This window comes from Lepisma saccharinum, chromosome 14 (assembly GCF_977018435.1).
Source record: "Lepisma saccharinum chromosome 14, izLepSacc3.1, whole genome shotgun sequence".
NCBI classification, from domain to species: domain Eukaryota; kingdom Metazoa; phylum Arthropoda; class Insecta; order Zygentoma; family Lepismatidae; genus Lepisma; species Lepisma saccharinum.
In genome coordinates this window covers 70526729-70540190 of record NC_139242.1, presented here as the reverse complement: position 1 = coordinate 70540190, position 13462 = coordinate 70526729, and the positions used below count along the sequence as shown (strand labels likewise).

General features: G+C 37.3%; 1 protein-coding gene across 1 annotated transcript in view; it reads left to right on the top strand.

Annotated features, from left to right (window-relative positions):
• LOC145999007 (VPS35 endosomal protein-sorting factor-like) overlaps positions 1 to 13462 on the top strand; it is a 44377-nt gene that overhangs the window by 13498 nt on the left and 17417 nt on the right. The window contains exons 5-10 of the mRNA XM_083135875.1: positions 2129 to 2331; positions 5673 to 5803; positions 6190 to 6366; positions 7529 to 7700; positions 8575 to 8744; positions 12945 to 13045. Coding sequence (XP_082992001.1) covers positions 2129 to 2331; positions 5673 to 5803; positions 6190 to 6366; positions 7529 to 7700; positions 8575 to 8744; positions 12945 to 13045 — 954 coding nt within the window. The remainder of the gene's footprint in view (positions 1 to 2128; positions 2332 to 5672; positions 5804 to 6189; positions 6367 to 7528; positions 7701 to 8574; positions 8745 to 12944; positions 13046 to 13462) is intronic.

Sequence of the window (13462 nt, the reverse complement as noted above, 5' to 3'; positions counted from 1 at the left end):
GAAAGTTTTTAGCAAAATTCTTCAAAATCGATTTATTTACGAACTGAGAATAATACTTCTTTTTTAAAATGCACTCCATTAGCTCTTATACACATTTCCATATTTGAAACAACTTAGAAAATGTGTCACTCCAAACTTCCCAATAGAATCGCTACAACCCTGAAATGTCTGTGACTCTACGTGGTCAAGTGACAACAGAAGATGTCTTAGATTTGATAAAGACTAATTTTCAAGAAACAGTGACTTGGTGCAGTCAGTGTTGCTTATATCAGTGTCGATTCCTAGTGTGAGATGGCAATTTTTGTGAAGGTCGATATATGGACTCCACCACGTTGCAACATTTTAACACCTGATTTCTCCAGAACTACACATTATATTTCAATGCTGTCTTTTTTGTTTGTTTGTATACATATGAGTGTATAACATACTCGAATCACTAAAACATAATGGCTATCGTTTCCATTTGCAATAAACTTTTTTTTTTCAGAAAAGAATGTGGCATATGGTTGGTTTTTTACTTTTCAATCACTGCATCATGTCGATATGTTTTACATATAACTGCAATAATGGTGAATATGAAAAACAAAGTTCGCAATGTACAATTACTTACATACATTAACATTGCATTTGAAAATTATGTTTTTCCTTTCAAGAGAATTGAAGTTCTAGGAGGAGAGGGTAGATTTTCAAAATTTCTGGGGAGAATTTTTTATCAATTTTTTTTTGTAGCATTCTGGAAAGTGAAATTGAAAATTTTGAGAAATGTGGCATTTTTGTTCTTTCCTGCAAATTTTCACACACTCAGCATCTTCTTCCCTGTGAAATTTTCTGACAAAATGGTTTCCCGTTCTGTGTATTTTTTTTCTTCTGAGTTTGCGTAGTAATATTTTTAAGTAGCTACTGCTTCAGCACAATTCATCCGAGCATCATGGTTCATACGTCTTTCTCTTCAGAATAGAACAGGCTATCAAATGGTACCACGCACACGTGTACATCAAGTATGAGGAAAGGGAAATTGGGGATAATTTGGGAAATTTCCCTCCGAAAAGTCCCTTTTGGTAACTTTAGGGCCCTCTGGATGGGCCCTAGATATAGGTACCTGATTATAATCTACCTTGAAAAATACTATGGTCTATACGTAATGTGTCCACCAAGTTTCATTGCAATATCTTCAATAGGTATGAGGGATGAGGGAAAAAATATTTCGCAATCCTGTTTGACAATACTATTAGATACTATTATAAACTCACAAACTCAAAAACCAAAAATAAATCACCAACAGTTCAAATAACGCAATACCAAATAACGCAATACCAAAAAAAAATAAAAAAATGTATATATATAAAGCAACTGACTAAACGTGGCACACAAACGAACTCACGTTTGCACTTTGTCAGCATAACACAAAAACAGTTTTCTTTCCTCTGAACTAATTCTTCTTTTAATTCTTCTTCTTCTTTTTTTCCTTCTTCTTCTTTGTCGGCACTGAAAATCATGACTTAATAAAAGGTCATTGTTTCTTCAATAGCAAAACATATGTTTCACCAACAATAAGAACTTATTATTCCGTTCAACACAGGTTACTTCAGTAAGAGATGTTCGCGGGCGTAATATTACGCCCAACACAGAATAAGCTATAGTGACCAAAGGCGTAATATTACGCCGAACACAGGGAAGGGGTTAAAAGTGAATTTCCAGGACACTGTTTCTTAGATCTCTGATTGCAGTAATTCCTTTTTATTTTTTAATTATTGCACACACTTTATTTTTCAAGAGCTGCCAATGGTTTCATAAGTGTGAAGGGCAAGATTACTCTGTCTCTGCAAAATCAAGTGCAAGTATGTTGGGTGATGAGGGCACTACTCCCTGAACTTCGGGTTAAAACTGTCTGCATTCTTGTTTGATTTAAATTTTGGTATCTTTTTAAAGAAACCAATTTTCCATTTTTTTTAACATTATCTTTAGGCTCTTTCCAGACTACCCCTGCCTGACTCTCATTTCCCTGATTTTCCATGGGATGCCCTGTGTGTATTCTGTGTTGCTGAATTTTGTTGCAGATAAAAGCATATTATTAACTGTGTAGAAGTAAAATTCCACCTTTGTGGTAATTTTGAGTTTATTTAAACAGTTGTCATCAAAGCCCAGACCACGATGCCAGATAAAGTGAAAACTCGGCTGGAACAGCTTGATGACTTTGAGGAGGGCTCCGTGAGGGAAATGCTGGATCTCACCCAGCAGGAGTATGTGAGCAGGATCGAGCAGCTGAACCAGGAACTGGTGCAGGCATGGAACCAGGACCAGAGGGTGAAAGCTCTGAAGATTGCCATACAGGTAACTGCAAGATTAAAGCAGCTAGCACTTTTAGCGGAGTAAAGCACCTGTAAGATCTGCAGTGGTCTAGTCGGTAAGGCATCTGACTGCTACATGAGAGACCCCAGTTCGATTCTCGAGGTGGGTGATCCAAGATCAGAATTTTTTCAGCCTTGTCTGCATAAAGCAGCTTGGAGGCTTACCCAGCCTCAAATCAATTGGTACCTGTTGGCAACCCTGAGGGGTAAAGGTGGCCGGAGAGTGGTGCAGATCACATAACCTCCAAAATGGCCAAGGTCGAGAATGTGTGAGGCCCTACCCCCACATCCCCTAAATGTGCCTTCATGGCACGGTTCTATATGCACGGGAACTGTACCAAAGCACCTGTGCATTGAACATGGATATTATTGTTAAAACATTTTACCCAGGATTGACAATTGTTGCAAACCAATTTTAAGAAATGCCTTGTTTTACTTATAATTTTATTTACTGATGTTTCCTATAATTCAATGCAGTTTTATGATTTTTATATGTCTTATAATTTTTTTAATTCCAATCACCACTTTGTTAAGTGTTACACATGGGTGGGTTAAAGAGTATGGAGGAGGGGCCAATCCACTTCCATTGTCAAGTAACCTAATAGTAAATGCCAGTTGACCCCCCTTTTCAGGCCCAGATTTAGGAAGGGCTTGAGCATAGTTAGAGCCTTGTGCATGTATTTGGTCTAGGAATTAATTTGTGCGCCTGGACAAGAGATGGCGTAACGAGCGTATCGTCCCACAGTTCCGTGTAGCCACACATGCGTTGAAAACTCCTGTCAGCGCGCATCGTTCGTAGTATAGGGCAGTTGATTGACGCGTCAACAACAGCATTTTGTAGTCAACTGAACATGGCGCAGTTCGTGACAGATAAACTGTTTTTGCGGGGTGTTCTGCTTAATTACTTTAACATGCAGAAAAGTGCTACCGAAAGTCATCGTGTTTTGGTGGAAGTGTATGGTGACCATGCGCAAGCTGAGCGAACGTGTCAGAAGTGGTTTGCACGGTTTAGAAGTGGTGATTTCAGCCTGGAAGACCAAGAGCGACCTGGACAGAAAAAAAAATTGAAGACGAAGAATTGAGAGCATTGCTCGATCAGGATTCGTGTCAAACGCAGGAAGAACTTGCAGAAGCATTAAGCGTTGATCAAACAACAGTTTCCAAACGCCTCAAAGCCATGGGAATGATTCAAAAGATGTCACATTGGGTTCCACATGAATTGAAAGACAGAGACGTTGAAAGACGAAAAACCATTTGCGAATTGCTGCTTCAAAGACAGAAAAGAAAGGGGTTTTTGCATCGCATTGTTACTGGCGATGAGAAGTGGATCCATTACGAGAACCAGAAACGAAAAAAAGGCCTGGGTGAAGCCAGGTGAACCAGGTCCATCACAACCGAAACGAGATATTCACTGTGCAAAGATTATGCTGTGCAATTGGTGGGATATGAAAGGTGTGGTGTACTATGAGCTGCTGCAACCGGGTGAAACTATTAATGGAGAACGTTATCGATGACAATTAATGCGTTTGAAGCAAGCTCTGGCCAGGAAACAACCAGAATGGGAGAACAGAGATGATAAACTTATTTTTCAACATGATAACGCTCGCCCACATGTCGCAAAACTGGTCAAAACCTATTTAGAAAATGTCGGATGAAAAGTTTTACCCCACCTGCCGTATTCACCAGACGTTGATCCTTCGGACTCCTACTTGTTCGATTGCATGAATAACGATATGATTGGACAGCGGTTCACTTCTTCAGAAGATATCGAGAAATGGGTCTCTGACTGGATCGCTTCAAAGGATGAGGACTTCTTTCGCCACGGAATCCGTAACTTGCCTGACAGATGGGCGAAAGTGGTGGCTCACGATGGACAATATTTTTCTTAAGGTATTTGTGTATTTTGTGTTTGAACTACAGCTTCAATGTGTGCGTAACAACCGCACGAATTAATTCCTAGACCAAATACCTCCAAAGAGTTCCTGTACTATGATACAAAAGACCACTAAATGATACAAATGAGATATTTGAAATGTTGTAAAAGAATAAATAACCATCCTAATAACCATGCTAATTAAACATTCATTTCTACCCTGTTTAGGTCCCTTCTTGTAGAATAAATGTTAAAAGGTATGGCTGGTTGCCATACATGCAGAGCTTGATGTTGCACATCAAACTGAAATTGTCAAGTATAATATCTTTATATTCAAGGATTATAATACACCAATATATATGTGTGTATCTTATGTTAAAATTATCAAACTTTATTATCATATTTGACATGTCCTATACTACTGATGTACCTACTTGTACAAAGGGGTGAAGGAGGCTCATGAGTTGTTAGAGCCCCAGATGTACCCCTTGCTTGTTAAAAAGAGTGATTTTCCTTCATATCTTAAATTAAGGAATCTGGATTCATCCAAAACAGATAGAAGTGACAATGAATAATATAAAAATTGCAACAAAACATTTTACCATAAGAGTAATTCCAATTCCTGCATATATTATGTGCACTGTCAGCATATTATAAGTTGTAGTAGGAGAAAATTGCTTCTGTAATAGAATTATTAAATGCATAATATAAATTCCTATAGTTTATATTGCTTTTTGGCAGACAAGTAAGCTAATAGAAGTATGTCTTGAAGCTTTCCTGGCGACACATGATGAAAAGATTCTCTTGGTCTACCGACCAGGTGAGTTGTGGAAAAGTTTCCAAGCTTTTTCTACCCTGAAGATGAAAGTCATGTTAGCTCTCAAAAGCTTGGAATCTTTTCCACAACTCACTGAGTAAGCTAATAGTAACACCAAGGCAATACATGACGCAAGGTAACATTTCAGAAGTTTGTAGGAACTCTTAACAGTGGCAATTTTATTCTGATTGTACATACACCAATGCCCAAGTCATCCAAACCTTCAATGAACCTGGCAGCTGACAGCTAAAAATAGGGGTTATGTAATGCTCATGGCCTCCATGGGATAAGATTTTTGATACACCACCAAGATGTCACTGTGTTCATTTTAATGTTGACAATGAATGATAAACTAATTTATGTGAGGAGTAAAGCAAGTATCCATAAATCGGATATTCTTGTATAAATTTAACAAGGTTTTAATGAAGGTTAGGTGTGATATGAGGGGAATTGGAGAGGTGGGTGAATAAAATGCTAAACTTCCGAAATAGATATATACTTGGATCTGAAACCTAGAAAAGTTCAATCTCAGCATTTTATTTTATTGTGGAATTCATCTTCAGTATGAACACAATTCCATGAACATGTAGATCCATTAATTTTGCTTCATTTGTTTTTTCCTTTCCTTTTACAGTGTTCAAAGTTGCTGGTTGATACAAATGTCATTCAGTTCTACCCAAGCAAGTTTGTCCTCATTACAGATATTCTGGACATATTTGGAAAGTTGGTTTACGAGAGACTGCGCACTAAGGCAGAGTATTATGTGTAAGTGTTCGTGCAGTTAGTAAGTCCTGGTCAAAAAGTTGGAATGCATGTTTAATATGCAGTAGCAGCCAAGAGGGAATAAAGGGCTTATGGGTTGGTGCTAATTTTTAACAAGAAAGAATAGCTGAACAGGTAGTAAGAATAATTTTTCATTTTGGCAGTCTTTCTTTCAAGTTTGTCATAAACATCTAACAATGGCTTTATGGAAACCGAGGAGAAGGTATGAGAATAATTTATCAGGACCACTTGAATTTTTTTTTACTATAATACCAGGGGCTTATAAAGGATAATACCTTTCATAGAATTGTAATTGACCCTGTTGGCATGTGCCCTCACGATGTCCCATACAATTGTAAAATAAATTTTGTTCCTATTTCTCATTTCAGGCCAGGTAGCAAAACCCCTACTCCATTGCCAGAGAATTTCACTCCAGATATGGTCCCGGAGTCAGCAAAGGAAACTTGTAGGAACTGGTTCTATAAAATAGCATCCATTAGGGAATTGGTTCCCAGGCTGTATGTTGAAATGGCGATTCTCAAATCATACAGTTTTCTAACATCAGGGTTAGTGTTTTCATAGTACACAATTAGTTATTATTATAAGAAGAAGTGGTGAAGGCAGTGCATAAGAATTTAGTGTAAAAACATTTGACGTAAAATAGTGAAAACAAATTGACATTTGCAATTTTTCTACTTTATTCCAGTCCACATATTGAGAAATACTTGATATTATTAATTATAGTGTGCTGTCCACAAATCAGTTTGAAAAGTGTGCATCTTGTCGGAATAAAGCCAATATTAACTGAACCATTATTATTTTGAACCGGTATGTAGTCAAGGGGTTCCGGGTTCGATTCCCTGTGGAGACACACAGTGGTTCGGCCACTTTAAACTGTAGGTCCAGTCCCGATTCGCCTTACTGTGCATAAAAGTTGATTTAAAACACCAATTCAATCAATCAATCATTTTGAACAAGTAATGATACCAATACCAATATTTGAACATTGTAACAACTTAAAATTATTCAGAATATTTATAAAAGGTAACATACACATATTGCCATTGAAACTATACCATATCAATCGACCAGTTTTGTTTAAAATGCAAATGCTTTTGCACATGAGATCGTTATAATTTCATATATTTAGATTCAGATTTTCCATCTGAGAGGGATGTAATGTTTTTTGTGGTTATAAGAGTCCATTTGGTGCCAAAATAACCATAAAGTATGTCTGTGTAAAATTTTTGTGGAGAGGTATTGATAAAAATGAGGGCATGGGTGAGTTTAGAAAAATCACTTCACAATATATTAAAATAGTTGTCATTTAATCATAAAATATATTTTTTCTGCACACAATATTCATGCACAGTAAATGTAAATTTTGAATTTTGCATAATTTTCAGGTAATTTTGACTATCGAAAGTGTCTCATGGCATTTTGTTGACTAAAACTATTTGGTTTATTTTCCTTCACTTTTCTTCCACTTTTGGCTAATCTCGAAGATGAGGATGAATGATGACACAATGAAATCGATGAAGGTACACTCACAAAGAACACTTGTGCCTAGGCTGGGATTCGAATGTGGGACCCCGGGTGTCATAGCATGCTGTGATAACCACTCTGCCACAGAGGTCGGTGACTAAAACTATCAGCCAGTATCAGTGATAACATTTGGAGTGATGCTATTGATTGAATGCTGGTTAATATAATGTTTTTTGTTTGCAGGGAATTTTCTCGGGCCTTGCTTCGTTTAACCCGCATGGTACGAGGCATAGGGGACCCCCTGGTGGCTGTGTATGCGAGGTGCTACCTGTGTCGAGTGGGGATGATGGTTGCAACAGGAGAGAGAGACTACATCAAAGAGAATTTCTATGACTTCTTGGCAGTTTACAACCAGGTGATTTTTTTTCCCTGCTTGCCTTCACATGCAGACCGATTTAGGTTAAAACATGAAATTATATCTGATTGGATACATATACATTCCCTCCATCTCATGGTGAAATGCTTTTCCTTTGCCTTGAAGGGCATAAGACAGTGGAAATTGAGTGTTCTTGGTGTATATCCGAGGCATGAATTGTAGTTATGGTGATAAAAAGACATAACAGCTTGAAAATTGTTCCTTAATTCCTGGTTGAATAACAATTGTAACAATTTTTTTGTGCTATTTCAGTTGTGTTTAATCTACTTGTAACAACTGCAGCAGAACCCAGATTTTACATCCCCCCCCCCATTATACATTCAATCTTCAGGGTCCCAATAAAACAACGTTATAAAATTTTCCCAGATTTTTACATTTGCCTGCATTTTAAGTTTTTCACCTTGGTCTCCTGAAAAACCGTAAGTAAGGTACCACTGTATTTAAGATTAGATTTGCAGTGATCATCAAGTAATGAAAGAGCAGATGTCTTAAGAGCAATTGGCCGGACCCTGTGGCCGAGTGGTTAGCATATTGCGCTGCGACTCCAAGGGTCCCGGGCTCAAATCCCGCTTGGGCTTGGTTGTTTGTGACTGTCCATTCATCCATTTCATCACTCATCCCCATCTTTGCATATTAGCCAAAAGGCACAAAACACGAAGTAAAATAAACTAAATCAATCAATCTTAAGAACAATTTTAATGGCTTAATTATGTCATATTGAGGCTCAATTTAATAACATGGTAGTACTTACAAAATAGCTTGTAAAGAAATGATATGAATTTTGTCTATGGAATGTTTGTCAATACTCTGCATATTATATTAAAGTAATTTTCATTTTTTGGTGTTATTCTAGTTATTCAACCCTGGAGTGAAAGCAGAACTGGCTAAACAGAAAGTGCACCTGTCGACGTACTTGACCCTCTACACCCCTGCCCTGGATTGGATCTTGCAGGGTGTGGCGAACCAGGCTCCCGAGAGACTCCTGGTTGAGATTCTTGAGAGATGCAAGGAAAAATGCAACAGGTAAGGTAATAACTAACTGTCTACAGTATCATAATTTTTTATGGCTAGAATGTTTGGCTACCATTAGACAATATAGTGTAAAAACCACCCTTTTGTATGTTCTGTCTATAAGTTGGTCCTATAACAGGAAAATGAATACAAATCAGGAGATATAATTCACATCACAACAGAGAAGAAAATCAAAAAGAGACAAACAATAAAGAAAAAGAAGAAGAGGATAAGAATGCACAAAAAGAGAAGAAGTATGTGAGTGTGTCATTCAGAAGAAAGATGGAGAAAAAGATGAGAATCATCTATGCAAAGTATGGACTAAGAGCAGCTTTCAAGCCACCAGAGCATTGAGAAATGGTTTAATGAGTACAAAGGAGAGTGATAAATTGGCAATGGCAGGAGTATATGAAGTGGAATGTGGTGGATGTACAAGCAAGTACATAGAAAAGACAGGGAGAACAGGGTTGCTACGTGACTGGAAAAACCTGGAAAACAGGGAATAGTCAGGAAATTTTGCATATTTTCTGGAATTTACGTGCATTTTGGAGTTGCAGGAGAACCAGTTAGAAAATCAACGAACTGTTCATTTCCACTTTCGAATTCGGTTCATGTGATTCCAGTCCCCCCAAAAGATTCAGTTCAGAAACTTGTTCCTCTCGTCATTATGACTTCTAGTCTGTTACGTACAAAATTATGGTTCCTTCGCATTTCAATTCTATATTTATTCACTCTCGGATCTAGGTTCTTTGATCCGTTCATTTTGCGACTCGTTCTTGTGAACCTGTTCAAGACCGGAATTTGGAGAGGCGTGAGATTTTTCCTTAGAGAACAAGCTACTCAAGACGAAACCTACGCACCAGCCATCCTCAGAATTTCTTGCAGAAAAAATGTTGCTTTAGCTTTGTGTGTGGTGAGGAAATTTTCCTTCTTCAAGAACACACCCGTTCAGAACCCGTTCTCTTTTGATACGTGAAGCGGAGCAGGTTGGTGTTTGGACAGTTCATTGGTTTTGGATCTGCAATAAAGCTTGAAGAGCAGAATTCCACGTAACTGGCTGTGGTAGACGTCACACTGGACGGGTGCGGACGCCGAGTAAAAACAAAGGGACTCACTACTTTGTTCCCCCCGTGAACCCGTTCTGTGAATTTCAGTCCGTTTGCGACCGGTTCAGAAGCAACCTGATCAACTAGTTCATTTGATCGTTGTCGTAGTTTTTACATTGCAGAGATGTGTTACACCCGAGAAATTAGTGATTTTATGCAGTATCAGTGACGTCATTGTTCGAATATGCACGTGTTTTGTGCATGTAGAACGAATTTATTTTTTAAAAACTGGTGCGAAATAGGGGAATTAAACGTAAGCTGGTCATACATCGTTGTTAGGTTAGGAATGTTGGTTTCATGCCGATAGTAATTTTACGTATTGTTTGCATGTAGAATGAAATTATGCTGAAAAGTGGTGAAAATGAGCCCAAGTTCCTTTTGTTTTATTACGATTTCATCATGCTACAAATGCAACTTTTACATGGTTCGATTTTGATTTATGTATGTTAACACATACTGCAGAGTTTTAGCGATTACTTAAGATTTTGTGAATATATGCTTTTGTGGTTATGTTAGGAATGTCAGGTTTGGTTGTCTTAGAATTAAAATAAAGACCCTGAATGCACTCTACTAAGGTCCCGATTTATTTCTACATTCATTCCCACTAGTTTACGATACTTGCTGTCGCTTGTCAACCGGAGAATACCTTGTCCGTGGGAAGCGTGTATGATTGAGTAAGGTCATTTTGAAGTTTTTTTTCAACATAAATAACTTTTTCGAATCCAAATAAGTGCTCATTATTTTAAGGAAGGTTCAAATTTCGTGTCACAATGATTGCCAAAATTCTATGATAATTAGTCTTCCTGCTAGGAAAATTTGAAAAAAAAAATCATAAAACATTCAGAACTGTTACCTTTTAAAATACAGATTTCGATGTTTTCCGTAATATAAAATTGGTTCCAGCATGTGGAAAACTCAAATAATGGAGATATTTGATTCCAAAGTATGGCCCGCGTATATATTTTTTTTAGGTGTATGGTTGGTCACCGGCCCCATTCAAGTTCTGAATTTCCGTAATATGTACTATTTTCAATAAATTAAAAAGTATAATCATTAAACTTATTGCATATTTTCTAAAGGTACATGACCTGATTTTCTGTTGTTTCTCATATGTATTGATATAGGCTAATTGAGGTTGTATACAGGTTACATTGTAAAGCTTTGATATATGCCACATTTTTTTATTGATTTTTTTACACCACCTTAATTGTAATATTAATTTATATTTTCATTGAATAGCATTGTATTAATCACTTGGTAAATTTTCAGCTAATAACTGTGTATATTCATATTCATAATAATTAACGTGCCTGGGCACCCACCCAGCGTCGAATAACATGGGTACCTGGGGGAAACCCTGGGGGGTAAAGGCAGTCAGGGGCATGATGCTGATCACATCACCCCCACTCACGACCGGATCAAGAAAGTGTGGGGCGTTACTCCCACACCCCCTATACACCTTCATGGTGTGGTGCTATGCACAGGGGAGCACTTTTACCTTTTTTTTTTTTGCATATTTAATTGAAAAACATGGGGTTCAAAAGCAAAAATCATGACGACAAACATGTCTGGAAAAATTTTATTTATGGTCTGGAAAACCTGGAAAAGTCAGGGAATTCCATAATCAAAAAATCGTAGCTACCCTGGAGAAGCATCAACAAAAGAATTAAAGAACATAGGAGAGACATTAAAGAGGAAGATCCAAGAACAGCATTGAGTGAGCAGATGTTGACAAATGGGCACAGGATTAAGAAAGTAAAAATGAAGGAGAAGAGGGAAAATGAAATTGAGAGGAAAGTGACAGAGACAAAGCACATATGCATAAACAGGGGAGAGAAAATTAACAAAAACAAAGGGGAAATTGGAATAAAATGGGTAGAACTAATAAAAAAGCATGTGGAGAGCAAGTTGGTTAAGTTTCCGCAGCCACCTTCAATTTTCTGCACAGAAATAGAAGATTTCCCCTTACCAGATCAGTTCAAGGAGAAAGGGAAGGTCAGTGTCACCAGAAGGAGGAGGGGAGGGAAGACAAGAAGAGTAGGTTACATGATGGAGGGGAGGGGGAGAGACAGGAAAGCTATAACACCTGCAAGGTGGAAAAACAAGTTTTACCCAGGAGGAAATAAGGACACACATTTATTCCTTAGAAGTGTAGAGTGACTAGCCATGGGAGGTTGTGTTGTATGTGTAGCTTGAAAAAGTTCTGGGAACCAGAACGAAATGTCGTTGATAAAATCAAATAAAAACCACTAAAAATAACTGTGTTAGATTATTTTGCAAATTGGTCTTGTGTAGATGAACTAGATCTGATTCTAACATTTTGAAGTTTTCCCAATGTTTCACAGATGATTAAGTGCAAATTTCATGTTGGCTGTAAAAAAAAGGTGAAAAGATGTAATAACTGCATGGTTCCAATACATGAACACAAAACAAAGGTTTTATTTTTCTGATGAAGTAACTTTACCCTTTGTGCACCAAAGAGAGAAGATTGCTTGTGATTAATTGCTAATGTCAGTTATATCAGTCATTTGAAGGGGCCCAATATGTCTTTGTGTTGAAGGAATTCTCAGTTGTTCACTAGATAAGGTGCCAACTGATTAGTGACAGCAATTATAAACTATCTAAATACTTTATACACCGTTGTATCAAGTTTTGTTACATTTCTATTTCAACCATTAATACTGCATTTTATCCAAAATTATTACTAGAAAAGATTGGATCCATTTGTAGTTATTTTGGGAAAGAAATGAAAATTCCTTATTATCGAAAAATGCAAAAGAACTAGAGTTAAACTCCTTCACTGTATTAAATTGTGGGCTATGTTACTAATCAGTTATTAAATTATCTACTCACAGTGAGTAGCGCCAGCGGAACTTCAACCGCGACCCTTCCATCGCCTCTCGGCCAGCCCTGAAGATGATTCCGAGATGGAATCGAAAGCTCGGAAGAACTGCTAAAGTGTTTTTTATCGTGCTGTTTGTGTGTTTTTTAGTGTTTTTAACAAATATGTTGCCAGCAGGTCATAAATTATCTTTATTGCATATTAAATCATGAGATTGTACAGATTGTATATTACTATTTGAATCCTTTGTTTTATGTATTCCAGTGCCTTACTGCTGAATTCCATCATGGCAGCGTTTAAGCCAGCTTACATTGCCAGTCGTGCACTGCAGTTTGTGGAAATGGTATCTGCGTGTGATGATCAAGGTAGGAATAATTACTTATAAGATTTATTAATACTAAACCATTTCACTCTTCCATCACAATATTGGTCATTGCACTATTTAACTACATTTAATAAATACATTTTTATTGCATTAGTAGTGTCACGTATTTTTGGTAAATAAAAAAGCAAAATTTTGGTACAAAAACAGTGTCAATTTCGGGTTCAAAAGTGGTAAATAAAATAAAATTTTGCTGTTATAGCAGTGAAAAAGCAGTATATAAAATTACATTTTGGTTTTAAAATTGTGAATATAGTCCCAAATTTGATTTAAAAACTGCACTTATCACACAAAATAAACATACCCCTTCTAATAACACATTTATGTCGTTACCAGAATAGCCGGACCCTGTGGCCGAGTGGTTAGCACATTGCGCTCCGACACCAAGGGTCCCGGGTTC